This window comes from Camelus bactrianus, chromosome 9 (genome assembly GCF_048773025.1).
Source record: "Camelus bactrianus isolate YW-2024 breed Bactrian camel chromosome 9, ASM4877302v1, whole genome shotgun sequence".
Lineage (NCBI taxonomy): Eukaryota > Metazoa > Chordata > Mammalia > Artiodactyla > Camelidae > Camelus > Camelus bactrianus.
The window spans coordinates 15,848,457-15,874,748 of record NC_133547.1 but is presented as its reverse complement, the minus strand read 5'-3'; the positions used below and the strand labels follow the sequence as shown (position 1 = coordinate 15,874,748).

At 47.9% G+C, this 26,292-nt stretch overlaps 1 protein-coding gene and 1 pseudogene across 2 annotated transcripts; one reads left to right on the top strand and one right to left on the bottom strand.

Annotated features, from left to right (window-relative positions):
- Positions 1-446: 446 nt before the first annotated feature.
- On the bottom strand, positions 447-2,842 carry LOC123615376 (large ribosomal subunit protein eL30 pseudogene; annotated as a pseudogene).
- Positions 2,745-26,083, top strand: WTIP (WT1 interacting protein). Of its 2 annotated transcripts, none has more exons than XM_074369819.1 (8): positions 2,745-3,962; positions 9,774-9,875; positions 19,856-19,923; positions 20,085-20,147; positions 20,314-20,444; positions 21,212-21,263; positions 21,942-22,010; positions 24,939-26,083. In XM_074369819.1, exons 1-8 carry the CDS (start codon positions 3,296-3,298, stop codon positions 25,077-25,079), a joined length of 1,293 nt encoding a protein of 430 aa, XP_074225920.1. In that variant the 5' UTR covers positions 2,745-3,295; the 3' UTR covers positions 25,080-26,083. The 2 variants fall into 2 exon arrangements, with proteins under 2 accessions (XP_074225920.1, XP_074225921.1); XM_074369820.1 differs by having other exon boundaries at positions 3,124-3,962; positions 20,225-20,444.
- The last annotated feature ends 209 nt before the right edge of the window (positions 26,084-26,292 follow it).

The following is a 26,292-nucleotide window of genomic DNA, read 5'->3' as shown; positions in this document are numbered from 1 at the left end:
ATTTTGTCCCAACTCTGCTCAGTGGCACCATATGGGTAGTTTGAAATTGACCATGGTGGTATTGGAAAATGCTGTAAATCAGGGCTCCCAATTGGTACAAATCTCCCCCAGAGTGCTGACTGTTAAACATTTACACATACCACCCCACCCAGCAAGAAAAAGGCCAGAGAGTCCCCCATTGCACTTCTCAGGCAGAAAGAGCCAGCAACCTGAGATCAAACACTCACCTGCTTTTTAGTGAGGATACAGAAGAAGATGGGGTCTGGGACACATTCAGGTAGTATACACATGACAGCACACAATTTCAAATCCTCCTATGTATCCACTTACAGTGATAATGGTATGATTTCCCACATCATTACATATTTTAAATATATTTATAAATAATTGCTTAATGTATTTCCCACTTCATGGAAGTACTTTGTGCTAATGTTGAACATCGAACATTTTATTTATTCATTCAAATACAAATTTACTTATTTATTTAAACAAGTCCCAGCCAATTTTATTAAAGAAAAATTTTGCGTGATTCACTTTTCACCAATCTCTTTTGGCATGCTTCGAATGACGTCAGAATCACCTGGATCAGTGAGAGCCAGTGTGCATACTCTGTAGTATTTTCTACCCGCTCTGCCAAATTCAATATTACTGCCACTGCAGTGATGGACACCAGTTTTGGCCAACAAGGCATAGTGCACTCTTTCAGATTTCCTCTGGGAAATTGTGGAGAATGACTGGCTTAGCTCTGCCTTGTCTGATCATTTTCATAGCTCTGCCTTGTCTGATCATTTTCAGAGTGTACCCAGCAGTACTTTCCACTTTCATGATGTTTGGGAGCCTAGAGTTGATCAACTCCAGCAACTTTTTTGTCTTTGCTGCCACCATCTTCCTGTCTTAGGTTTGAGACAGTCCCCAGCCAAGAACAGCTGCCAAGATTGCCAACGAGAGAGAAAGCAAACATTTGAGGTTGTTTCTGTTCCTGTTTGTGGGTGCTGGTTGTTCTTTCTATCTAGGTATCTAACTACTATTAGAGTAAGTAGTGTATTTTACTTGTTAGAGTTAATCCTGGACTCTAATGTACTTTTAAAGTCTTTTTTTGTTACTCTTTTTTTTTTTTCTTCCGGGTTACTTTTCTTTTTTGGGGGGTGGTGTAGGAGGGTTAGGTTTATTTATTTTTTAATGGAGGTACTGGGGATTGAACCCAGGATCTCATGCATGCTAAGCATGCACTCTACCACTGAACTATATACCCTCCACCTATTGTTTAAATCTTGAAAGCTCTAAACGGGCAGGTGGGGACAGAATAGATATATAAGAAGTAACTTTGAGGGCAGAAAGCTCCCTCTGGGCTCTTTTTCAGAAGGCTGGAGATCCTAGGACCGCTGTATAGATGACATAAACCATGTGATAAACATTTCTGTGCCTACAATTCTCTGCATTTTGGATTACTTCCCTAGAATAGATTCTTGGACCATTACTGCTTTCAAGAGTGTTGTTTGTTTGTTTGTGAGGGTTAACACTACGAAATTGCTCTTCCTGACAGAATGTACCAACTCACACTCATTACCAGTAGAATATATGCAAGTTTCACCAGTCAGGCCGATATTTCCATTTTTAAATAGTAGATAATGTGATCAGTGAATTATGATATCTCCTTGTTGATTTATTTTCCTCTCTCAGAGTGGAAGGTCATTTTTTACTAGATGATGCCTTTGGATATTTGCTTCCCCCAAAACTGCTTGCCCCTACCTGTGCCTTCCTGCCGCCCCCCTCAGCTTGGTGGGGGTAGGGGGTTACAATTCTTCGAGCTCTGAGAGGTGCTAAGGAGAAGCTGCTGGGTGAGACACTGCTTCCGTGCCAGCTGAGAATGGGCCACAGCAAGCTCCTCAGCAATGCTGAGGCCGGATGCCCTGGTCAGTCTACACCAGGACATCCCCATCCAGGCTCCATGTTCCCTGAGACGCTGTGAGTGCCTTGCTGGAATTCTCTTGTTGGGGAGGGGTGCCTGGAAATAAAAGAACTCTTTCCCTCAGGGTTTTTTACCTGTATCCACCGGGTCCTGACAGATAATGGTTTACTCTTCTTCACTACAAGCTGTTTGAAATGTATAGCAAGGGATTTGTAGCTTCTGATTTTTGGGACAAATCCCTAGTCACCTCTTGTTCCCCTCCCCCACCATGTGGTCCCCAAGGCCCCATCCCTTCCCAGAACCTATGGCAGCGCAAAAGCTTTCAGGAGCATTCCCTTGGCACCTCACACAAGACCCTGTGGGCAGGTGCTGGAAAAAGGAGTCCTCACATCTCTTAGTGACTGCCCGTGCTGGTCCCAGCTGAGGCTTCCCAGCCCACTGGCTTAGCCTGAGGCCTGTTTTCTGCCTGGCCTGGCCTTAAGCGCTGTGCACGGTGACCAGTCCCCATCCAGCCCCGGCTCCCAGTACAAGGCGCTTTCCCCATTAGGCAGGTGGGGGCTCCTGAAACCGGGGCCTGAAACATGGTCCCGGGACAGGCTGGGGGTCTTGGGGTCACGCGAGGTGCTGGGGGCGCATCTGCCCGAGATGCAGTGTTCTCCAGGGTCCTGAGGCAGGCGCAGCGCTTCTCCCCAAGGTCGAACTTGTCCGGCCCAGCGCTTGAAACCGTGACGGCGCTGGGAAGTAAGATAGAGGAGGATGTGGGAAACGTTTGTCAGCTGCTCATATTTCTCCGGCCGGGATTGGGGGAACCGCCTCCAGCTCAGCCCGCGGGAATCCGGGATCTTTCCAGAGGCCCGACGGTCAGGGCGTATAACGGAGCCCGAGCCCTCTCCGCGGCGCCACAGCTGGCCGCTTCGCCCCACGAGGGCCAGCTCCAAGCCGCACGGCCGGGCCGCCCGGCCCAGCCCCGGCGCCCCTCGGAGCTCCCGGCGAAGCGCGGACACCGCGGCTCCGCCGCCACCGCCGCCGCCACTCCCCCCACATTCCAGAGGCCGCAGCGCCGTCTCCTTCCTCGCATTCCTGCCCCCACAAAGGAGTCCCTCCGGCCCCCGCGCGGCCGCGGGGAGGAGGGGGCGCGGCCCGGCGCCTCCGAGTGTACATTCCTCCGCCGCGCGCGCCACCGAGCGGAGCGCCGAGGCCCCCGGAACCCGCGTGGCCGGCGGAGCGACCCCGGCCCGACCCCGGCCGGGCCCCGGCCCCGCCCCGCCCCGCGCCCAGGGGTCCCAGGGCGGGCTCCGGGTTTCGGGCGGACGATGCGGCGACGCGGCCGGAGCGGCGGCGGGAAGCGGAGGCGGAGGTGACGCGCCGGGGCCGGCGGGCCGGGCCATGCAGCGCTCCCGGGTGGCCGCGGACGAGGCGGCTCTACTCCTAGCCGGGCTGGCCCTGCGGGAGCTGGAGCCGGGCGGTGACTCTCCGGGCCGGGGTCGGCGGGGGCCGCGGCCGGGGCCGGGAGACGAGGCGGCGCAAGCGCTGGGCCGCAGAGGGCAGGGCGGCGGCCCCGAGGCGGGGGCCGACGGACTAAGCCGCGGGGAGCGAGGCCCTCGGCGCGCGGCGGTCCCCGAACTCAGCGCGCAGCCCGCGGGCAGCCCGCGGGCCAGCCTGGCGGGCTCCGACGGCGGCGGCGGCGGCAGCGGCAGCGCCCGCTCCAGCGGCATCAGCCTGGGCTACGACCAGCGCCACGGCAGCCCGCGCTCCGGCCGCTCGGATCCGCGCCCTGGCCCCGGGCCGCCGTCGGTGGGCAGCGCCCGCTCCAGCGTGTCCAGCCTGGGTTCCCGCGGCTCGGCCGGCGCCTATCCCGACCTGCTTCTGCCCGGCGCCTGTTCCGCGCCGGCCCGCTCCCCGGAGCCTGCCGGGCAGGCCCCGTTCGCTCTGCCTTCATTCCAGCTGCCTTCGGGCCGGGAGGGCGGCCCGAGCGCGGCGGAGCGGCGGCTGGAGGCGCTGACCCGGGAGCTGGAGCGGGCGCTGGAGGCGCGCACGGCGCGGGACTACTTCGGTGAGCGAGCTCGGCCGCGCCGCCTGCGCACCGGGGTCCCCGGCCTCTGCCGTCCTCGTCGGGGGTCGGGGACATCCTCCGGATAGGCGGCCTGTTCAGCCCAGGAGAGCGCGAGGTGGGCCAGAGGCTGGGCATTGGACGAAGGGCCAGGATAGAAAAAAACTTGTCTCCCTCCCGTGGGGCTGGAGAGCCGGCGACGTTTGTTCCGCAGACGGTGTGTGACTGTGCACCACCGGGTCTGGGGTCTATTTGGGACAGCAGCTTCGCCTCTGGGCTCCAGGCCGGGAGTTCTGGCTAAGTCAGTGGATGCACGGCTCCTAACTGAGAGAAGTCACGGTAGTAGGCAGAATAAGTTTTTTTCCAATAATTTCTTCTTAATCCTTGGCACTTGCCTCAGCTCACTGTACTCCATGCTGTGTGATCCACCGAAGTGGTGCAGGCCCCCGCCGTCCCGGTGTTTCCCTTTCCCCAGCAGTACAGGGTGTGGACAGGGGCAGGGAGGTGGTGTGGCCCAGATGCCACCCGACCCCTGTGACTTGAGGCTTTGATAGTGGTAGTGGCTGGAGGCAGAGTGCGCCACGGAGGGTGAGCCCACCCTGAGGGGGAGGGAACTGATCTGGTCACACTGGACTGTCCTCGCTCTGGGTTATGATGTGTATATGGGATGTTTCCAAAGGGAATCCTGCTTCACATCATTTGCAAAGACCTTTTATCTCCGACAGCCTCCCTTTCCTATTCTGACCGTGGCCCTTTGATCCCTAGTCCTTTGGACATCTCAGGATTCTTAGGCTTGAGGTTCTGAGAGGAGGCCTGGGAGGGGCTTCCCTACTTCCCTTAATGATAAGCAGGCACCTGGCTTTGGAGGGGGTGGTGGTTATCATGTCTTGGACAGAGGCCGTCCTGGGGTTTGTGCCTTTCATGCGTTCATTCCAGCTAACAGCTCAGGACTGCCCCGAACTGGATCTTGAGCGAGAAGGAGGCGGTTTGAGAGACCAGTGGGGGCATTCCAGGCAGAAGGAAGAATGTGGACAAAAGGAGGCGAGTAAGGATGTGGACTGTTCCACTCTGATCCTAGGGGTTGCAGACCAGGAGGGGTCAGGTGGTCAAGGGAGCATGTAGACCAAAGGGTCAGCCTACCTTTGGGAGGGGAGCTGCTGAAGGGTTTCTGGTAGGTCCTGTGGCTGCTCTCAGATGTCCTGGGGCAGGAAGATGAGTTAGGAAGTTGTTGCCCCTCATGCCAGATGGGTGCAAGGAGCAGAAGCTGGGGCTGCCTTCTGAAGAGAATAACTTCCCAGCACGCTCTCCCGGGGAGACTCCCCATTTTCCTGTCCCAGCTTATTGTAGCGCCCGGGCTGGGGTGTGTTCTCTGGGCCTCTGTAGCTCCTTGTGAATCTTTGTGTGAAGCTGAGGTGGCCAGACGCAGGCACAGTGGGAGAAGTGAAGGGGCTGATGGTACAAGACTGTACAGGCTGGTGGGTCATCCTTTCTAAGAGGAGCTGCTACCCCCATTGAAGCCACGTGGGAGTGGGAGGTGAGTAATGATAGATCTTTGATTTTAATAAAGAGCAACCAGATCAAGGTAGCATTTTCCTGTTTTTTAAAGGAAGTCTGCAGGTAGCATAAGCTTAGGTGATCCCTGATAAATCTCATCCTGAGTGTGTTTCTTCTTCTCTGTGCCATCCCTGCTCCTTGGCCATGGTACCAGCTCACCTCCTTGTCCCTCTCGGTCTTTCACTGATGTCTGTGGAACTCACGTGTCCCTCCTCACCAAGTTCCACTGCTGGCAGCCAGCCGGCAGCCTCAGGCCTCTGGAACCTTATGAACTTTGGTGACCTGTCTGCCGCCCAAGGCCACACCCTGGATTTGCCTAACTTGGGCAGTCTTCTGTTCTGCAGCCTGCGTCTCACCAGGACCTCTGATTCCTCTCATCACCATCTGCCCTGCAGACCCCCGCCGACTTCCCTTTTCTATTGCTATACTAGGCGGCAGACTGATGGTCTCCTGGGCACCACCTGTCACCCTAAGCCCTGATCAGTTCCGTCTTTTATTCCCTCAGCAGCCTGCCTCTCTCCTCAGCCCCTGCCCTTGCTTTCTACTTTGCAGAGAGCATTGGGGTCAGCCATTGCAGTCTGTCCCCTTGGCTTCACGTCCCTTCCTCACAGGCTCTCAAGTCCACGTCCAGATCTGAGAATGAGAGTCCTTCCATCTCCAACTTTTATCTCCTCCATCCTCAGCTTTCCTCTTTCCACTGGCCTTTTCTTTTGGTTATTAATATGTACAAAGGTCTTTCATTAAACAGCAACAAGGAAGACAGGAAAAAACAGCAAACCCAAACCTACATTTCTGTCAGCCCATCTTCCCATCTTCCCATTCCCTTGTCTGGTTGGCATTGTCTTGGCTTATCCGCCTCCCAGCTCCCTCAGCCGTTTGCTGTCTCCTCCCACCGGACTGGCCCAGCTCTTGCTCAGGACCCTGGTGACTCCCCAGCCCCAGCCCCAGAGGGTGTTTGCTGGGCCTTGTTGGTCTGGATCTCATTGCTACAATCTACAGGTGGAGTCAACTCTCCTCCGAAACATTCCACTCCCTGAATTTTGGAGGTACCTCATGCTCCTCGTTGTCCATCTTAAATGTATTTTTGTGATGCAAGCACATCTTTAGAAAAAAAATCAAATAGAGCCAAAAAATGAATAATAAAAAGTTGTAACTTCCTCTCTTGTCTATCCTTCTGTCCTGCTTCCCATAGGCAGCTGACTTCTGTTCTTTTCACCGTGTTTTCTGGTAACTTAGGGAAGTGACAAAGTCAGGTTTCAGAATTGATGGACAAGAATGAAATTGTGAGGGTGGGTCATTTTCACTTTAGAAAGATAAGTCTGGAGGGGAGGGTATAGCTCAGTGGTAGAGCGCATGCTTAGCATGCGTGAGGTCCTGGGTTCAATCCCAGTACCTCCTCTAAAAATAAAATAAATACAACAATAAATTAAAAAAAAAAGTCTGGCTGCAATTTTGGGGATGGATCATTGGGGTTGGCATGGATGCCGTGAGGAGGCTGTTGAAACAGCCTTTGGGATGAGAATTGATGACACTGAATCAGGCCAGTGGAAGTGAGGGGAGAGATTAGGGAACAGAGTAACTGGGATTCCAAGTTGGAGGTAAGAGAGACAGGATAGACCTGGATGCTTCCTGAAACTGGCTACACAAAAATGCTGTTTCCTGAGCAGGAACCCAGAGCTCTGTTCTGGACCTGTGGTGGTCTGGGGCCACCCGGGAAGGGGATCAGTGGCTCAGGAGAGGAGTCCGGAGTGGGCAGAGTTCTGGGATCCCTTGGCAGGGATGAGCAGCTGGGAGTAGGTGGAACTGCCCGGGGAGACGGGGTAAAGCCACATGTGGAGGCCTACAGACACAGTGTGTTTGGCTTCTGAAAGACATTTGAGTTAGTGGTTAATTTCAGTACGGGAAGATTTCTAGCTTTTCTTGAAAAATCAGAGTCTTTAGCAGTGTTGGCCCTGCATTCCCACTGGGTAGCTGTCAGCAGAGTTGAGGGGTGGCTGTGACCTCCAGCAGGCATGGCTCTCTTCTTTGTTCACCTGGGTCCCCACCTGCCTGACTTGAGGGCATCTGCTCTGGCTCTCCCTCCCCTGGGGAGACTGAGGTCCAGGACAGAGGAGGGAAGTATGCAGTAGAGCTGGAAAGAGAGAAGAACCAGAAAGCCCAGTGTGGGTCATATACTGGAAGCCCAAGAGGAGGAGAGGTCTCTCTCCAGCAAGATCAGAACAGAAAGTCCGTAGATCTGCACAGTTAGGAGATGACTGGCTGTGGACTAAGCTTGCTTTCTTGACTGAGGGGAAGGGGAAATGGGGTGGCTGGTGGGGGAGGGAGTTTTTTTTTTTTTTTTTGAAGATGAGAGAGGTTCAACCTTGGTAAATGTTATAGAGAGAGATCTGGTGGAATGCAGGAGGGAGAGGGTGAGGGCATCATGTCCTGGAGCAGCCGGAAGACAGGGTCCGGGGGGGCATGTGGGGCCCTTTGTGGTGTGGGAGATCTTGGGTGAATCTGTGAAAGGACTTCTGACATCTGGGCTGGCTTCCTGCAGTCTGGGTCTCCAGAAGGGCTGGCCAGAGTCCCCTACGGCTAGTGCCGGCCTTCACCCTGGCATTGCTGGTCACCCGGCTCCCCTCCCTGCTGAGCAGCCCACCCTGTGCTGCCGGGGGTGGTCCCCATGTCCACCCAGTTATTCCTGCGGAGCATCTTCCCTCCCTTATTTCCCTAGACCTTTGCTCAGATATCACCTTGTCACCAGGGCCTTCTCTGACCCCACTCTATTTAAAATTACACACCTAGATGTATTCTTTTTTCTTCTTTTATTAAAGTATAGTTGATTTACAAAGTTTCAGGTGTACAGCAAAGTGATTCAGTTTTAAATGTGTGTGTGTGTGTGTGTGTGTGTGTGTGTGTGTGTATGTGTATGTATGTGTATGTATGTATGTATGTGTATGTGTATTCTTTTTCAGATTCTTTTCCATTATAGGTAATTACAAGATACTGAATATAGTTCCCTGTGCTGTATAGTAGTAGTTTCTTGTTGTTTCACAGTAGTAGGTCCTTGTTGTTTATCTATTTTATACATTGTGGTGTGTATCTGTTAATCCCAAGCTCCTTATTTATCCCTCCCGCCCCCTTTCCACTTTGGTAACCGTAAGTTTGTTTTCTATGTCAGTGAGTCTATTTCTGGCTTGTAATAAGTTCATTTGTATCATTTTTTTAGATTCCACATATAAGTGATATCATATAATATTTATCTTTCTCTGACTTATTTCACTTAGTATGATTATCTCTAAGTCCATCCATGTTGCTGGAAATGGAATTAATTCATTCCTTTTTTATGGCTGAGTAATAATCCATTGTATACATATACACTACATCTTTATTCAGTCATCTGTTGTTGGACACTTGGGTTGCTTTCAAGTCTTGGCTATTGTAAATAGTGCTGCTATGAATGTTGGGGTGCATTTGTCTTTTCAAATTAGAGTTTTCTCCAGATATGTGCCCAGGAGTGGGACTGCTGGATCATATGGTAACTCTATTTTTAGTTTCTTAAAGAATCTCCATAGTGTTTTCCATGGTGTCTGTACCTATTTACATTCCTACCAACAGTGTAGGAGGGTTCCCTCTTCTCCACACTCAGACATATTCTTAATCAGCCTTCTTGTTTCACCTGAGATGTGGTTTACCTCTTGTCCATTTCCCTACACTGGAATACAGGCTTTTTGAGGCGGGGGATTTGTTTGGTGTGTTACAGCATCTCTGGTACCTGAACTGTGCAAAGGCATCAGTGTCATTGTGCTGACCGAACAAGAGAATAAATTGACCTATGGTACAGATGAGGGAAGTGCGGCTGGAGGGTCAGTGGCTCTGCCCTGGATGTACCTGTGTGGTCTTCATTCCTTTTGATTCACAGACAGCAGAAAGGACTTTACGTCAGTCAGAGCAGGTTACAGGTGAAGGGGCTTAGAACAACTTTCTAGGTATAAATGTGTTGTCATAATTTTGATGGTGAGGACGCTGTCAGTTAGCTCTGTCTTTGCCAGGTGCTCTGCTAAACTGTCTGAATCCTCAAACAACAGCAGCAAACCCTAAGTAGTGGTACCCGTATTACCCCTGTGTTAGCCATTAGTAACAGAGCAGTGGAGGCTTCTGCAAGTTCCCTTGCCCAAGGGTGGGTGCACAGCACTAGGATGGGGAGTCAGATGCATGTCCTTTTAACTGCACAGTCCTGGTGCTAACCGCTGCTCTCTCCTGCCTCTCCTTCCGCAGGCATTTGCATCAAGTGTGGCCTTGGCATCTACGGAGCAAGGCAGGCGTGCCAGGCAATGGGGAGCCTGTATCACACCGATTGCTTCACCTGCGACTCCTGTGGTAGGTACCCTCTCCCCCATCCCTCTTGCACCTAAGTCCCAGGCAGTTGGACCACCTGGCTCCGGCCCCGGCGGAGTGTAGAGGAGGCTGAGCTGTGGCCCTTTTCCTTCTGGCCTGGACAGTTTGAGAGGCCCAGGCCCCTGGGCAGATCTGCGGGGCCCTGGGAGGAGGTGTGGGGCCAAGGAGGAGCCTTTTGCTGCTCCTCTAGCCCTTGACTTTGGACCCACTGTCCTGGGCAGGGTACCGATGTCTTCTGGCTGCCCGGGTGGGGCTTGTGGAGCCAAGTGATGTGCCTTCTGCCTGCCTGGATATGGGGCTGATATTTTTTCCCCTGCAATTTATTTTTTTGGTCCTGATTTTCCACACAGTATACACTGTGAATGTTATAATTTAACCTAGACAAAGTTGTAAAAGGAAAAAGTAACTGTCATTCCAACCAACCTAGTAAGTCTGCACTCTTGATTTTCCTGCTGTTCTTTCAGGCTTTGCTCCTGAGCTGACATCTTTTATTTATTTACATAAACATTTTAATGTTTTATTTTATAAAAATTTAATATGTAAACAGTGTTAAGTCAAATAGTCCTGAGATGCTACTTTTGCAATAGCCAAAAACCACTTCTCTGTCCACCCCTGGTCCCGTTCCCCAGAGGCAGCCTCTGAGTATTTTTTAGCAATTTCTTCTAGTAGACACCCGCATATTCTAACAGCATACACTGCTGTTTCCTGATGTATCAGTTTTAGAAGTGATTTACTTACATTTGCTGTGGTAGATGAGGAGTAGGTTCTTGTACTGGTCCTTCTCCCTCTCCTCTTTCCATCTTCTCACTGTGGTCACATCCTAAGCTGTGATGAAGTCAGTAATCAAGGTCTGTATTACTATATAAATGTCATTCACTGCAGAGCCAGGAATTATACTGGGATTATGTCCCCTTTTTTCGGTAGTCTTTACTTTTCCTGGTGTTTTTTCTTCTTTAACCTTTCTTCCCCTTGTGTTGTCTTGACTTATCATATCTTCAGTGTTTTTCCCCCAGATGCTCCATTATAGCAAGCATTCTCTTGAGTTCCCCCGGGAGCTCCTGGCCTCTTGTCAGTCTGAGCCAGTTGCCCTCTGGACCCCTGTGGAGTGCTCATTCTGTGCACTCATTCCTGGATTGAGTCTACTGTATCCTGGAATCTTGCAGCTGTAGATAACAGAAAAGCTGCTGAGGAGGCGCAAACTCTTAGTGAACTGGGAGCTCAGAGATGGGGCTGGCTTCAGGCTGGGATTGATCTAGTGGCTCAGGCTCTATGAGTATCTTGGCTGGGTTTCCCTTGGGTTTGGCTTTATTCTTACAGTGGTGAAATGTGTGAGGCAGCTTCCATTAGCATACCACTGGTCTGGAGGAAGAGGGGGCATCTCTTCTGGTCGTGCGTTTGGGGCAGAAAACTTCTTTTCCACCTAGCAAAGATATCCTTGTATGTCATTGGCCAGGTCATCTCACACATCCATTCCTGAACCCATCCCCATGTCGAGGGGTGGGGTAGGGTGCTGTGATTTGATTGACTAAATTGCCTGAGTCTCTGAGCCAGTATTGTAGTAAGGGAAGAAGAATTATCTTTATACTAATCAAGCCCACCTGTATAGATTCAGATTTCCCTGAAAATATACCAGGCTGTCTGATATAAGGTTGGATACTGGACACAACTTGGAAAGTAGAGAGGAATCAAAGCTGTGAGGCAGCCAAAAGTGTCTCCGGCGTTTTGCTGTAGCTATCTTAGAAAGGACACGTGGGAGATAAATTTTCTGAATTCCAGGATGACTAAAATGCCTTTATTCAACTCTCACAATTTATAGTTTGACTGGGAAGAGATTACCAAATTGGAGATAATTTTCAGTAAGCATTTTGAAGTCATAGTTTTATCTTCCAGAAGCCATTGCTGCTGCTAAATTCTGATGCCATTCTGATTCTCATTTTTCCTTTTGGAAGCTCTCAAGAAGAGGGCTGTTATATTGCACAAATCCTGGCTATAAATGGCCTCTGGAAGTGGCTGTGAGCTGCCCAGTTCCAGGGGGTGCCATTTACGTAGATGCAGCAGGAATGGTGCTCCTGAAGTTGTGCAGTGCAGCAGCCTGGCTTAGGATGCTTTATTTATCTTTGGTGTAGGTTTTGTGACATTGGTTGTGCTGGGCACACACAGAGCTCTGTGAGACTGGAGACTTGCCCTTCAGTTCTGGGAATTTTTCTTCTACTATTTATTTATTCCCTTCTTTTTTCCACTGGAACTGAATTCAGCACTGTATAATCAAGATCATATTTTATGATCAAGCTTGTGATTGAGCTTATCTGAAGAATACTAGTGGATTTACAGTATTAATGTTATCATTAATGTAATTCACCTCATTAACAGATTAAAGAAGAAAACTGTACAGTCATCTCAATACGGGTAGAAAAAGCAGTCAATAAAATCTGACATTCATTCATGATGAACATGTTTAGCAAACTAGAAATAAAAGGGAACTTTCTCAACCTGATAGAAGTTGGTTACTAAAAATCTATGCAAACATCATACTCAATGGTGAAATATAAGAAAAATGTACCTTTAAAAGAGGAAAGAAGAATGATGCCTGCAGTCTTCTATTCAATACTGTACAGAGGCCCTAGTCATTGCAGTAAGAGAAGAAAAATAAATATGCCATATTCATGGATATATTCATGAGTATATCTGTATTCATATATTATTGCATATGGGTATATTCAGTAGTGTAGAGATGTCAGTTTTTTCCAAATTGATCTATAATGCCTTGTAATTCCAATTAAGCAAGTTTTCATGAATTTGACAAGCTAATTCTAAAATTTCAATGGAAGAGCAAAAGGCGAAGAATAATTGAGATGATCTTGAAGAAGAGTAATTAAGTATTGACACCACTACCGGGTGCCAATATGTATTATATAGTTACATTAATAAATTTCATGTGGTGTGAAGATAGACAGATAGACAGATGGGACAGAATGGAGAGTCCAGAAACAGACCCACTCTATGCAAAAACTTAATAAAAGATAGAGAAGGCATTTCAGATGGTTCTGAGAAAAAGTGGTTATCCATATTTAAAAATTGAAGTCAAATCCAGATGGATCAAAGAAATGTGTAAAGAAAAACTTGACAATTTTAGAAAAACCGACCTTCTGGTTAAGAAAGTTTTTTTTTCACGTAAAAAGTGCCAAATTTAAAAGAAGGGATTGATAAATTTGGCTGCATTGGAATTAAAAAAAAACAACAACTCTATTTACTAGAAGACACCATGAGACACGTGGGAAAACAAACAGTATTCTGCCACAAATATAACTTCCAAGGAGTACTTTCTAGAATATTTAAAATACTTTCACATATTAATTATAAAAAGTAGAGATAATTTAAAGTGTTCTTTTATAGTGTGATATGTAGGTGTGGGTTTCCTCTTATTTGTCTTGCTTTGTATTCATTATTGACTCCTGAATCTGAAAATTCAGGTTTTTTATTAATGTGGGAAAAATCTTAGCTATTATTTTTCAAAAATTTGCTTCTCTTTCATTCTTTCTATTATTTACTTCTAAAATTCAGGTTAGAAATATTAGGCTTTTTCATTCTATTCTATTTGTCTCTCAGCCTCTTCTCCATGTTACCCATTTCTCTTGTCTCGCTTTGCTGCATTCTGTTTAACAGATCTGTCTTCAGATCTATCTTCCAGAAGCTGGAATCCAGTCACTGAATTTTCTCATCAGCTGTGTTTAATTGAACGCTTTCATTAAGTTTTTCATTTCAGTAACCAGATTAAAAAAAATTTTTTTTTTACAAGTTCTCTTTTTGTTTTCCAAATGTGCCTCAATATTTTTGGTAGTCCTTTGCTTTTTATCAAGATTTCATATATATAAAGGGTGCAAACCCCACTAATTTTATATGTATTACAGCTTGATCCATTTTTACGTATCCACTGCCCATGTAATCACCATCTGGATCAAGATGTAGAACATTTCCATCACCCCAGGGCATTCCCTTGTGCCCCTTCCCAGTCATCTCTACATGGATTTTTGAGCTGTTTCCATAAGTTGGTGATTATAAATAAAACTTGTTAGGAGCATTCTGGTACATCTGTTGATGGCATTTACACTTATTTCTCTAGCACTGGAGTTGCTGGGTCATGGAGTAGTATTTGTGTAGCTTTAGTGTATTTAGTATATAGCTAAACAGGTTACCAGAGTAGACAAACCGATTTGTAATCCCATTGGCGATGTATGAGAATTCCAGTTTTCCCTCACTGCCGCCAACACTTAGCCTTGTCAGTCTTTTAGCCGTTCTGGTAGGGGTGGAGTGGTATCTTAATGTGATTGTAATTTCCCTGATAAGTAGTCATGACTCATACACATGTTCACTGGCCATTTGAATGCCTTCGTAAAGTGCCTGTTGACGTCTTTTGCCCATTTTTAAATTGGGTTGTTTGACTTTTTCTTATTGATTTCTTGGATTTCTTGATGCATCTTGGGTAAAAGGGTGTTTATTTTGTTGGATATGTGTGTTGTAAATTCTTTTCCTAACCTATTATTGCTTCATTACTTTCTTAATGATGTCTTCTGCTGAAAAGAAATTCTTAATGAAGTCCAATTTATCTTTTTTTGTTTGTTTACAGTCATCGCTTTTAGTGTCTTGCCCAAGAAATCTTTGTAGTTTCATGTTTTTGGACATTTGTTTTTATTTTTAAAGCATATTAAACATACCTATTTTGTATTCTGTATCTAATAATCCCAGTATCTGATGACTTTTGAAGTCCTACTTCTGTTTATTATTTCTCCTCACTCTTGGTGATAAATACATTGTTTTCTCATGTATTTTGTAATTTTTGATTTTGGAAGTCAAATTCCAGAATCAAAAATTGTGAATTCATTGAGGTGTACATTGAAGGTGCATTTCTCTAGGGAATGTTTGAAAGCTTTTTATTAAGGAAAGTTTTATACTTAAATGGAGGCAAATACATTTTTTATTTTTTGCGTATTCTTATTACTCATGGACTTGTATTCATGTAATAATATATTGCAACACCATCATTATTCTTTTTAATGCACGAATTGTCTCAAATTTGACCAGAGGAAGTCCCTCCCCGTTGGTTCTTGTGCCCTCTTGATTTGTCTCCATCATTCTTTGAGCACTTCTTTACTGTGGCACGATATGTACTCGGTGTATCTTTGTTTTTGTTTTTAATTGAGTACAATTTACATTCAGTACAGCAAACAGATCTTAAGTACATAGTTAGAAGATTTTGGATAAATTTATATAACTCACATCCCTAACAAGGATGTAGACAATTTTGAACACCTGAGAGACTTCTGCATTCCCTTCTTTTCAGTTGATACCCATGTGTTCCCCCATCACATCCACCCAGCCAGTGTTCTGATTCCTACCACCATAGATTAGTTTTGTCTGTCTAGAATTTCATATAAATGCAGTCATTTTGTATGTACCATTTTGTGGCTTTCTTTCTTTCTTTCTTTTGCTAAGCATGTCTTTTTTTTTAATCCATGTTGTTGCTTGTATCAGTAGCTCACTCCTTTTTATTGCTGAGTGGATTCTGTTGTATGAATATACCACAATTTGTTTGTCCATTTAACTGTTGATAGATACTAGGTTGTGTTATGAACATTCTTGTACAGGTCATTTGTGGACCAATGTTTTCATTTCTCTTCGTTAAATTCTAAGGAATGGAATTTCTGGGTCATAGGCTAAGTGTATGTTTAACTTCATAAGAGACTGCCAAATTGTTTTCCAAAGGGCATGTATCGTTTTATACTCCCACCAGAAATATAAAAGAGTTGGGTTATTCTACATATTTGCCAACAATTGATATTTTAGTCTTTTTAATTTTTAGCCATCCTTTTGGGTGTGAAGTGGTATCTCACTGTGGTTTTAATTTGCATTTCCCTGGTGACCAGTGAGGTGGAGCTTCTTTTTTTCTGTTTCTTGGCCATTTATATCTTCTTTTGTGAAGTCTGTTCAAGTCAGTTTTTAAATTGGGAGTTTCTTTTTTATTATTTAGTTGAATATATATATATATATGTGTGTAATGCAAGTTCTCAGATGTTTTGTGAATATTTTCTTCAGTTTTTTTTAATGGCTATTTTTGTGATTTAAAATTTTTTTGTACCCCTTTAAGTCATGAAGCTAGTCTCTTTTGTTTTTTCTTAGAAGTTTTAGGTTTCTCATTTTGATGTTTCAGTTGATAACCCATTTCACATTAGTTTTTGTGCACAGTGCGAGGTAAGGAATTGAGCCTGATTTTCTTTTCCATATAAATATCCAGCTGTTCCGGCACCATGTGCTTTCTCACTTGTATGTTTGTTGACATATTTATGGATCTATTTTTGGACTCTATTCTGTTTCACTGATGTTTTTGTCTCTCCTTACCGCAATACTACACTGTCTTGATTACTGTAAGTCTTAAAATAGGTAGTGTACGTCTTCTAGTTTTGCTGTTTTTTTTTTTTTCAAGATTATTTTGGCTATTCTAGGTTCTTTGTATAGCCAATGTTTCATGCATGCTGACTGAAGACGTGACCCTCCTGGGGCAGATCCTCGCAGCCCCGCAAGCGGCGTGAGCGTCACGTTCATGTCTGTTCTGTGTGACCTCCCCGTTCCCAAAGGGGTGATGTGGAGGGCGCAGGTGCGTGCTGCACACGCAGTGGGTCTGTATGTCAGGGCTGAGGAACACTGAGCTTAGGGAATCCCAGGCTTTTATAATGGGCTGCCAGCAAGGCTGTCTGACCTTTGTCCCAGAGAAGCACTTTATCTTTATTATACTGGACACCAAACAAACCTGCCCTTTGCTTCAGAGGGAGATGCAATCTCTATCTTCTAAGCAGTTTGCTCCACGAAACGCCCTTGGCAAGAAAATCCAGAATGGAAGCTGCTGGCCCTCTGTTTGAAAGATGTGCAGAAATGGAAGAGATCCAATGGAGAACTGTCTTCCAGCAATGGTGTATCTTTCTATTTATGCAGCTCTTTTAAAATTGCTCTCAGCAAAGTTTGGTTTTGCAGAGTAAGGTCAGACACATCATCTTCATTAAATGTATCCCTTAGTATTTTATGGGGTGTGGGGGATGCTACTATAAGTTCATTTTCCAGTATTTTATGGGGTGTGTGGGATGCTACTATAAGTTCATTTTCCAGTCATTTGTTGCTAGAATATAAAAATATTTTTGATTTTCATATGCTGACCATCTATACTTTGCTAAGCTCACTTACTAGTTCCAGTAGTTTCTTGGTAGACTCCTTATGATTTTCTGTACAACACAATCATGTCGTCTGTGTTTAAAGACAGTTTTACTTCTTCCTTTCCAATTTTTAAATTTTTTTCACTTGTCTTATTGCACTGCCCAGCACTTCTAGTACAGTGTTGAATCCTGAGGGGAAAAGCATTTACTATTTCACTATCATGTCTGATGTTAGCTGTGGGTTTTTATAGATGCCCTTCATTAGGTGGAAGAGTTTCCTTCTATTTTTTCTTTTGTTTTATGAGGGGGAGGTAATTGGGTTTATTTATTTATTTATATTTGGAGGAGGTACCAGGGATTGAACCCAGGACCTTGCACATGCTAAGCATGTGCTTTACCACCTGAGCTGTACCCTCTCCCTGAGTTTCCTTCTTGTTCCTAGTTAAGTGTTGTCATCTTTCTCTTGACTCAATGGGAATGCCTCACATAGCTCCTGGCAGGTCTCCTGGGGCTATGGGTTTGACAAGGATGCCTTTTTCTTTGTAAGTTTTTATTCAATTTATTTAAACTGAAAAAAAACCCACATCACCCATTTTTCCCACCCCCACCCCCTGTGTCTTGCAACCACAAAACTGTTCCCTGTATCTATGAGCTTGTTTGTTTTTCTAAAGATTCCACATATAAGAGAGATCATATGGTATTTGTGTTTCTTTGTGTGGCTTATTTCACTTAGCGTAATGCCTTCAAGGTCCATCCATGTTGTCGCAAATGGCAAGATTTAATTTTCATTCTTTTTTGGGGGGGAGGAGATAATCAGGTTTATTTATTTATTTGTTAATGGAGGTACTGGGGATTGAACCCAGAACCTCATGCATACTAAGCACGTGCTGCACTACTGAGTGTACCCTCCCCCCTCATTTTCATTCTTGTTTTGTGGCTGAATAATATTCTGTTGCATCTGTATAGAATATATATATACACACATGCATATATATATTCTACAATTTCTTTATCCATCCATCAATGGACACTTAGGTTGTTTTCATATCTTGGTTATTACAAATAATACTGCAGTAAACATAGAGGTGCAGATATCTTTTTGAATTAATTAGAATGTTTTTTTTTCTTTAGATAAATGGCCAGAAGTGGAATTGCTGGATCATGTACTAGTTCTATTTTTAATTTTTTGAGGATTCTCTATACTGTTTTCCACAGTGGTTGCACCAGTTTCATTCTCACCAGCACTGCACAAGGGTTCCCTTTTCTCCACACCTCATCAATAGTTGCTACTTCTTGTTTCATTGACAATAGCTATCCTAACAGGTGTGCTAAGTTAATTAACCATTTATGTGTGGGTTTATTACTGGGCTTGCTATTCTGATCCATTGATCAATGTGTTTGTTTTTATGCTGACAGCATACTTTTTAATTACTGTAGCTTTGTAATACAGTTTGAAATCAGGGAGCATGTTGCTCCCAACTCTGTTCCTCTTTCTGAAGATTGCTTTGGCTATTTGGGGTCTTTTGTGGTTCCATACATATTTTAGGATTGTTTATTCTATTTCTGAGAAAAGTACCATTGGAATTTTGATAGGGATTGCATTCATTGAATGTATAGATTGCTGTGGGTAGTATGGACATTTTAACAATACTGATTCTTCCAGTCCATGAGCATGGAATATCTTTCCATTTATTTGTGTCTTCTTCAGTTTCTTTCATTAATGTATTGTAGTGTTCAATATATCGGTCTTTCCCCACCTTGGTTAAATTTTTTCCTAGATACTTATTCCTTTTGATGCAATTGTAAATGGACTGTTTTCTTAATTTCTTTCTAATAGTTTGTTATTAGTTAAAGAAGCACAACAGATTTTTTTGTACTGATTTTGTGTTCTGAAAATTTACTGAATTCAGTTATTAGTTGTAACAGTTTTTAATGGCATCTTTTGGGCTTTCTATATACAGTATCATGTCACCTGCAGACAGTGACAGTTTTACTTCTCCCTTTCCAATTTGGATGCCTTTTATTTCTTTTTCTTGTCTAATGGCTCTGGCTGGGACCTCCAATACTATGTTGCATGAAAGTGATGAGAGTGGGCATCCTTGTCTTGTCCATGATCCGAGAGGAAAAGCTTTTAGCTTTTCACTGTTGTGTATGGTACTGGCTGTTAGCTTGTCTTTATTACACTGAGCTGTGTTCCCTCTGTACCCACTTTGTGAGAAGATGCTGAATTTCATCAAATGACTTTTCTGTATCTATTGAGATGATCATAGGATTTTTATCCTTCATTCTGTTGATGTGATGTATCACGTTGACTGATTCGCGGATGTTGAACTTTACCTGCATATTTGGAATAGAGGATACCTCTTTTATATTGGGTTCCTTCACCTAGTGAGAACTATACTTCTGATGTTTCTGGAGTAAGAAATTCATTCTGAAAAGCCTGCTCCGAGTTCAACTGAACTTAGAGCAAATATATATATTTGTAAATTATCACAACTTCAATTTACATTTGAGAAACAAATCTTTATATATTTGCTCTGACAACCTGGTACAACAGTTTTGTCAACAACACATTATGTTTCATTTTTTAAAAATAACTGATTAGCATAATGATAATAACATTAGAGGGAAATTTAAAAATTCATCTGTAATCCATTTCTCATTTGTTGGAGGAGGGAGAGAAGTGCTGAGAAATGGCAGCAGGGGCATCACCCCTGGTTTCCAGCGACCCAGGGACCCCCTTCTTGACCCTCATCCTTGCAGGGAGACGACTTCGCGGGAAGGCATTCTACAATGTGGGTGAGAAAGTGTACTGCCAGGAGGACTTCCTGGTGAGTCAAAGCTGTGCCCTGGCTGGTGCCATGGGTGGGAGCAGGGGCGGGGACCCCTCCTTCTGATTCACATGGAGACCTAAGGCCAAGGAGGCAGGTGCTCGCTGGGCAGTGACTGCCCCTTTGTCACGTAACAACCTGGATCTTGTGTCTCCTCCCAGTACTCCGGGTTCCAGCAAACGGCTGACAAGTGTAGCGTGTGTGGACACCTCATCATGGAGATGGTGAGAACCTCCCCTAGGCTCCTGGAGCCCTCTGACATGGGTGGAGTCTGAGGACCCCACCCTTTCACCTGTTGTAGACCTGCCAGGGGCTGACAGCCAGAGTGACTTCCGGGGGCTGTGCTGAGCCTTCCACCTGCTCTGACCCTTCAGTGCCTCCCACCCCCAGATCCTGCAGGCCCTTGGCAAGTCCTACCACCCAGGCTGTTTCCGGTGCTCCGTGTGCAATGAGTGCCTTGATGGGGTGCCCTTCACTGTGGACGTGGAGAACAACATCTACTGTGTCAGAGATTATCACACGTGAGTAGCCGGCGTGGTGGAGCAATGTGACTCCCACGTTCCTCGCCTCCCCTAGGAGCATTTTTCTTGCTTGCTTGTCTGTGTTTTCCATCCTTGGCCTGTTCACTTCCGGCCTCTGTGTGTGCTCAGTGGTTGGGGCGAGGCACAGATCTCTGCCTAGAGCCCTCTGTCTCAGTGCCCTCCTCCTCCTAGTGCTGGGGACTCTTGGCTGCCACACCCAGCATCTGTCCCTCTGCTCTAATGGCCAGGTCAGGACTCTTCTGCCTAGGATGGGAGCATGGGGTCTTTGCAGAGTCTTTTTCTGCCTGTTTGATATCCACGTGACCAGGCAGTCCACTCTCCCTTGCTGTGGCTCCAGGCTCAGCCGTCGGAGCTCAGGTCTCATGCTGCTGCCTTGCATGGGGTTGGTGCCGGGCATAGGCTCCTGGTACTCAGTGTAGAGCCAGGCTTTGCAGGGGTCTCTGCTAGGGGAGGCCCAAGCCTATATATCTGGGGGCAAGGACTCGCAGGAAGCATGAGAGAGAGGCCAGGGCAGAACCTGAAGCCATCCTGGAGGAGGTGATGGGGTGCGGGTGAGTTGGGGAGACACACAAAAGGCCAGTGCCAAGAAGGTGTGGCAGAGGCCACTCCTACCCCATCATGTCCACACAAGGAAAGGGGGCCTGATGCTCGGACCATGTTATGGGGCTACTGTGGGTGGACCTGTCTGCATGCTCTTGGCCTCTGGTCACTCAGTTGGTCACTTCTGGTTTCCTTTATTCCTCCAGGGTTTTTGCACCAAAATGTGCCTCCTGTGCCCGTCCTATCCTCCCTGCACAGGTAGGAACCACTCACCCGGAGATGATCAGGTGCCTGGTCCTGTCCAGCCCTGCCAGTCCTGCTCAGGTTGGCGAGGGTCTTGGGCCCCAGTGAGAGGGATGAGCAGGTGCCCCTGCCCCATATCCCTTGGGCTGCGGGATGTGTGTGGTGCCTAGTGCACATAGGGTGCAGCCGTCCCTGCATGAGCTAGAGGGAAATGGTGGCCCTCGCTCCTTAGCTGTCCCACTGCCACCCTCAGCACCATTGCCCATTGACGTGAAGACTGTCCTCTGGATCTGTAAGCTCTGCAGGCCGAAGTGGTGGGGGGAGCAGATGAGGGAGGCTTGCGGTCTGTGTAGGAGGCACCCTTGGGTGGGGCAGCTCTCTCAGGCGCTGGGCCTTCCACACATGCTGTGTCTGGGGAAGCAGGGCTGGCAGTGGTCTTTACTGACCCCAAAGAACTGAAAAGAATGTGAACACACACACCGACACACCCTCACGGTGGCCCTCATCATGGGAGGATGTTTATGGCACACGCACATCCACTCATGTGCACCTACCAATGCCTGTTCCAGCCCCACAGAGGCACCCACCTCAGTGCTCACTCTGGTATGAGTGCACACCCCCCACGACAGGAGCACGCTGAGCAGGTGTGTGCTGCCACACACGGTTCGCCTTACACCCTGTCTCTTCCTCCAGGGCTGTGAGACAACCATCCGTGTGGTGTCCATGGACAGAGACTACCACGTGGAATGCTATCACTGTGAGGTGAGCCTGGGCCCTCCAGGAAGGCTGGTGGCCAGGGCGGTCGCCCTCCCACACTGGTCTCCTCCCCTAGTGTCCTGTGGGCCCACCTCCTCTCTCATGGTTCTGCCCCATTCTGCCTGTCCTCCTCCACTGAGCTCTCTCCCTTCCCCACAAGATATATTCTCTCTCAGCCTCTGTTTCTCATTCAATCAAATATTTACTGAGGATTTACAGGGTTGGGGGTGCTGTGGGTGTATAGAGAATAAAGACAGTCCCTACTCTCATAGGAGAGATGAGTACTCAGGCAGTATTTATACAGGGTCATCATTGCTATCAACGGGAGCTTTCAGAGCACATAGGAAGCCTGGGAAAATCAGGGAGGGCTTTCTAAAGGAGGTGACACCAAAACTAAGACTTGAAAGATGAATAAGAGTTAGCCAAGGAGACAGTGAAAAGGGCATTTCCAGGCAATGGAAACAGAAGGTGCTAAAGTGTGAAGGTGAGTGTATTTGTCTTGTGTCACTGGAAAAGTTGGCAGGAGCTGGGAACGAAAGGCCACAGGAGCTGAGGAGTGTGGACTTACCCTGAGGGCAATAGAGAAGGACTGAAAAGGGATGACACGGTGGCATAGGGATTTTAGGAAGGGCACTCACTGCCATGCAGAGAATGAATAGGGGAAGAGGGAGTGGGGGTGGGGGTTCCCTGAGGAGGTTGAAGAGTCAGGGTTGTGGTCCTGGGTTCCGAAACGTAGATGGAGTTGGGTGTTGGTTAGACAGTACGAGGGACTTGATTTGGTCAGTGACTGGACACGGAGTTTGGGGGTTGGGAGGTGTCCATTAGGATCGCAGGAGAGAGTGAGGGCAAGAGGAGGAAGGCATAAGATGTTCTCACTTTTGGTAGCTGGAGACACCTGAGCGGAGATGTCCAGGCAGCAGCTAGATGTGCTGGTATAAAGGTTCTGGCTTCAGGAGTCACTGGCATGTTAGCTCTTTCCTCTCTGATACTCTGCCCCTGTGGTTTCTAGTTGCCTTTGCCTCCCCAAATTCTCAATTCAAGGAGACCAATGGGCTCTCTTTGAGCCCCCTGTAAAATCTCTCCAGGTAGTAACTGGGGGCTCACCTCACTAATTTCCCTTCTCTCAGAGATCACTGGCCTGTCTTACCTGTTGCTCAGAGTCTGAGAATCATTGTTTCATATATTTTGCACAGTTTTTCATTGTTAAAGATAAGGCGGGACGTTCCAGTTAGTGTCGTGGCTGTAAGCAAGAGTTCCTTCATGGGCATGTAGATGGCCGCTGAAGCCAGGCGAGTAAGTGAGGTCTTCCAGGGAGAGCTGCAGAGGAAGGGGCAGGGGCTCAGGATAGCCCAAGGAACACCAGCATGCAGGGGCTGCCCGGAGGGAGAGCTGCCTAAATGAGTGACCGGAGAGGTAGGAGAAAAACCAAGAAAAATGTGTTGGGTTCCAGAGCCCCAGTGAAGAGCCGGTATGTCACCAAGAAATCTCAAATAGGAATCAAGGGTCAGTTTGGAACCAGGTTGCTTTGGTGATGGCAAGTGGCCCTATGGGAACAGGAATCCTGCCGGAGGACCAGGGAGGGAGGATGGAGAGCGGACGTGGCCTACAGAGGGGCCACAGTTCCTCCAGCAACAGCAGTAGGGCATCCTGCTCTGCTGTCTTGGGGACCACTGTGTCCCTTTGGGATCGCTAAGCACAGTCCTTAGGGAAAGGCTGATGCTGAGAATGAAGGAGCAAGTCAAGCTGCGGACAGAGCATACCCAGCGCCTCAGAGCTGTAAGGCATGTTGCTTTCCCAGGGGAGACCCTTGGATGTTTGGAACTGGGGTCTCCAGGCCCCCCTCTCCTCCCTTCTCTGGTGTCTGGTGGTTACTAGGAGGCCCAGTCAGGGGGCTGTGGCCAGACAGGACATGGAGGACACCTGGGACCTGAGTTGCGTGGGACACGAGACTCCATGGCAGCAGCCCATCTTCATCACCTGTGTGGGGCAGGGCAGGTGTTGGTCTCAGGGCCTTTGGGTAACAAGTGTCAAAGCTTCGAGGCCAGCGGAGTTCAGCCCTGGATGTAGTGAGAGTGTCACCAAAGGGGCCTCCTTGGGGTGGGGGGCAAAATGAAGGAAAAGTTGTCCAGTGGGCTTGCCTGGTGCCCCACTGTCTCTGCCAGCACACCCTCTGTGGCTTCACACTTCCTGCCCATCATTTACAGAGGTCAAATATGAATCACATAACTTGTTAAAGAGAGAAAATTAGCCTATCAAATATCACACAGTGGTAAAATGGTAAGATAGGGGACATAAAGCCAAATTCCTTGTTTACTTGATGTCTCCAGTTCTTCTGTTCCATTACCTCTTAAGGCCACTGGGGTAAGGCATTTGACCCTCCCCCCTTCCTGAGGTCACCAGTGACCCCCAGGTGTCGGATCTGGGAGATGCTTCTCAGGTGTCACTGTCTTAACCTCCCAGCAACTTCTGGCATGCTGACCACTCCCTCCTAGAGTCTCTGCTCTTAAGGCCAGCTGTTTTTGATTTTCCTCACTTATTTTCCCCAGAAGTCTTGGCTCAGATCCTCTTCTTGTTAAAGTTGGAGCTTCCACAGCTCAGCTGATTTTGCTCTCCTCTCTTCTAGTTATCTGCAATCCCGGGGAGATGTAATCTGTTGTTTTGTTGTTAAAAACCATCACATTTTTATGCTGATGCCCCATTTACTGACCAGTCGTCTCTCCCAGACCCCAGGCGCTTGTCCAACGACGTCCCTCCTCGCTGTCTCCTTTGTATGTGTAAGACGCATCTCCAGTTCAGGGGGTCCAACACTGTCCTGCCGATTCCTCCTCCCCCAAAGAGTACAGGCCAAAGTCCTGCGGAAGGTGTGCAGAGCCCTTCAGGTCTCTGACGTGCCCCCCTTGCTTACTCTGGCGCCGGGGCTGTGTTCTCCCCTAGGACTGCGGGCTGCAGCTGAGCGGGGAGGACGGACGCCGCTGCTACCCCCTGGAGGGCCACCTGCTGTGCCGCCGCTGCCACCTGCGGCGCCTCCGGCCCGGCCCACTTCCCTCACCTGCTGTGCACGTCACGGAGCTCTGAGCGGGGCTGGGAGCCCGCCCTGGCGCTGTGTGTGTGCGCATGTGTGTCCGTGTGCGTGTGTGCGCACGCGCGCGTGTCTCTCGACGCTCGCGCGGGCGACGGGTGACCCAGGTCAGTGCCCGAGCTTTGTGTCAGGGGGCGCGGCCGCCGACTCCCACCCCCACCCCTACCCCCACTTGCCACCGAGCTGCTGTCCGAGGGGCCGGCCCCGCGGCGAAGCTACTTATATTTATTCACCGTCTGTGCCTCCTCAAGCCGCTTCCTTCCGGGCTCCGCCTGCCTCCCGCCCCCGCCCCCGCCCCGTCCCCGGCCTTCTGTTTCGGGACCCCCTGCGCCCCGGGGCCTCGGGGGCGGGCTCCCAGACCGGCTGTGGGTTACGGGGCCGAAGATGGCCATTACCACGTGCAGGGGCGGGGTGCACCGCCCCCTTCCTCGACTGGCCTCGTGGCGGGAGCCCGTTTCCCTGTATGGAAAGGGCCTGGGACCCCCCCTTCAAGAGAGCTCCCAGGGCGGGGTGTGGTCTGGCAGGCGGGGGGTGGCGGAGGGCACGCGTGTTTGTCTCATAAGCGCCTTGCCCGTTGGTGGGTGGGAAGGATGCCTTGTTTGGGTGGGGACACTGGAGGGGGTGAGGAATGACACCCCTGGGAAGTCGGGCCTGCAAAGGAGTCCTGCTTTTGGCCATTGTGGTCACTGCTTATCTCGGCCACCGGCATTCTGATGGGTGTTTTCAGCCATAATCCCGCCCTGTCTCCCCATCCTTGGCTCCTGGCTTGGAGACTGTCCCTCTCAAACCCTCCCCATTCTCAGAAGGAAAAAGAACACCTTCTCATGCAGAATTCAGCCACAGGTGTCACCGCGAGGGGGCACCCTGCCCACCTGTTGCAGGAAAGCAGTGTGTATCAGGCTCCACGACAAAAGCAAATGATTTGACTTAAATTAAGTTTTTTTCTTTGAGAATATTTTCATTTTCTTTAAAAAGAATATAGTTTTCTTCTAAAAACTTGGCCCACGGTTGTTATTTCTTAGGAAAATTACAAGAAACTCACAAATGTCCAATTTGTATATCGTATAGCCAGTGTTCAAGCGGTAAAACGTCGTTTTAACTATTTTTGTATAAATTCCTCTAAAATCTCAAAATAATGTGTTTGCTTTTCAGACTTTAGAATACTGTGGGGTTTTCTTTGTGTCTGTGTCTTAAACCTAATGAAACGTG

Coding starts and splice junctions, on each gene's coding strand:
- WTIP (XM_074369819.1), top strand. CDS start 3,296: ATGCAGCGCTCCCGGGTGGCCGCGGACGAGGCGGCTCTACTCCTAGCC. Junction 20,445..21,211: donor TGTGTCAGAGATTATCACAC/GTGAGTAGCCGG, acceptor TTATTCCTCCAG/GGTTTTTGCACCAAAATGTG. Junction 21,264..21,941: donor GTCCTATCCTCCCTGCACAG/GTAGGAACCACT, acceptor CTCTTCCTCCAG/GGCTGTGAGACAACCATCCG.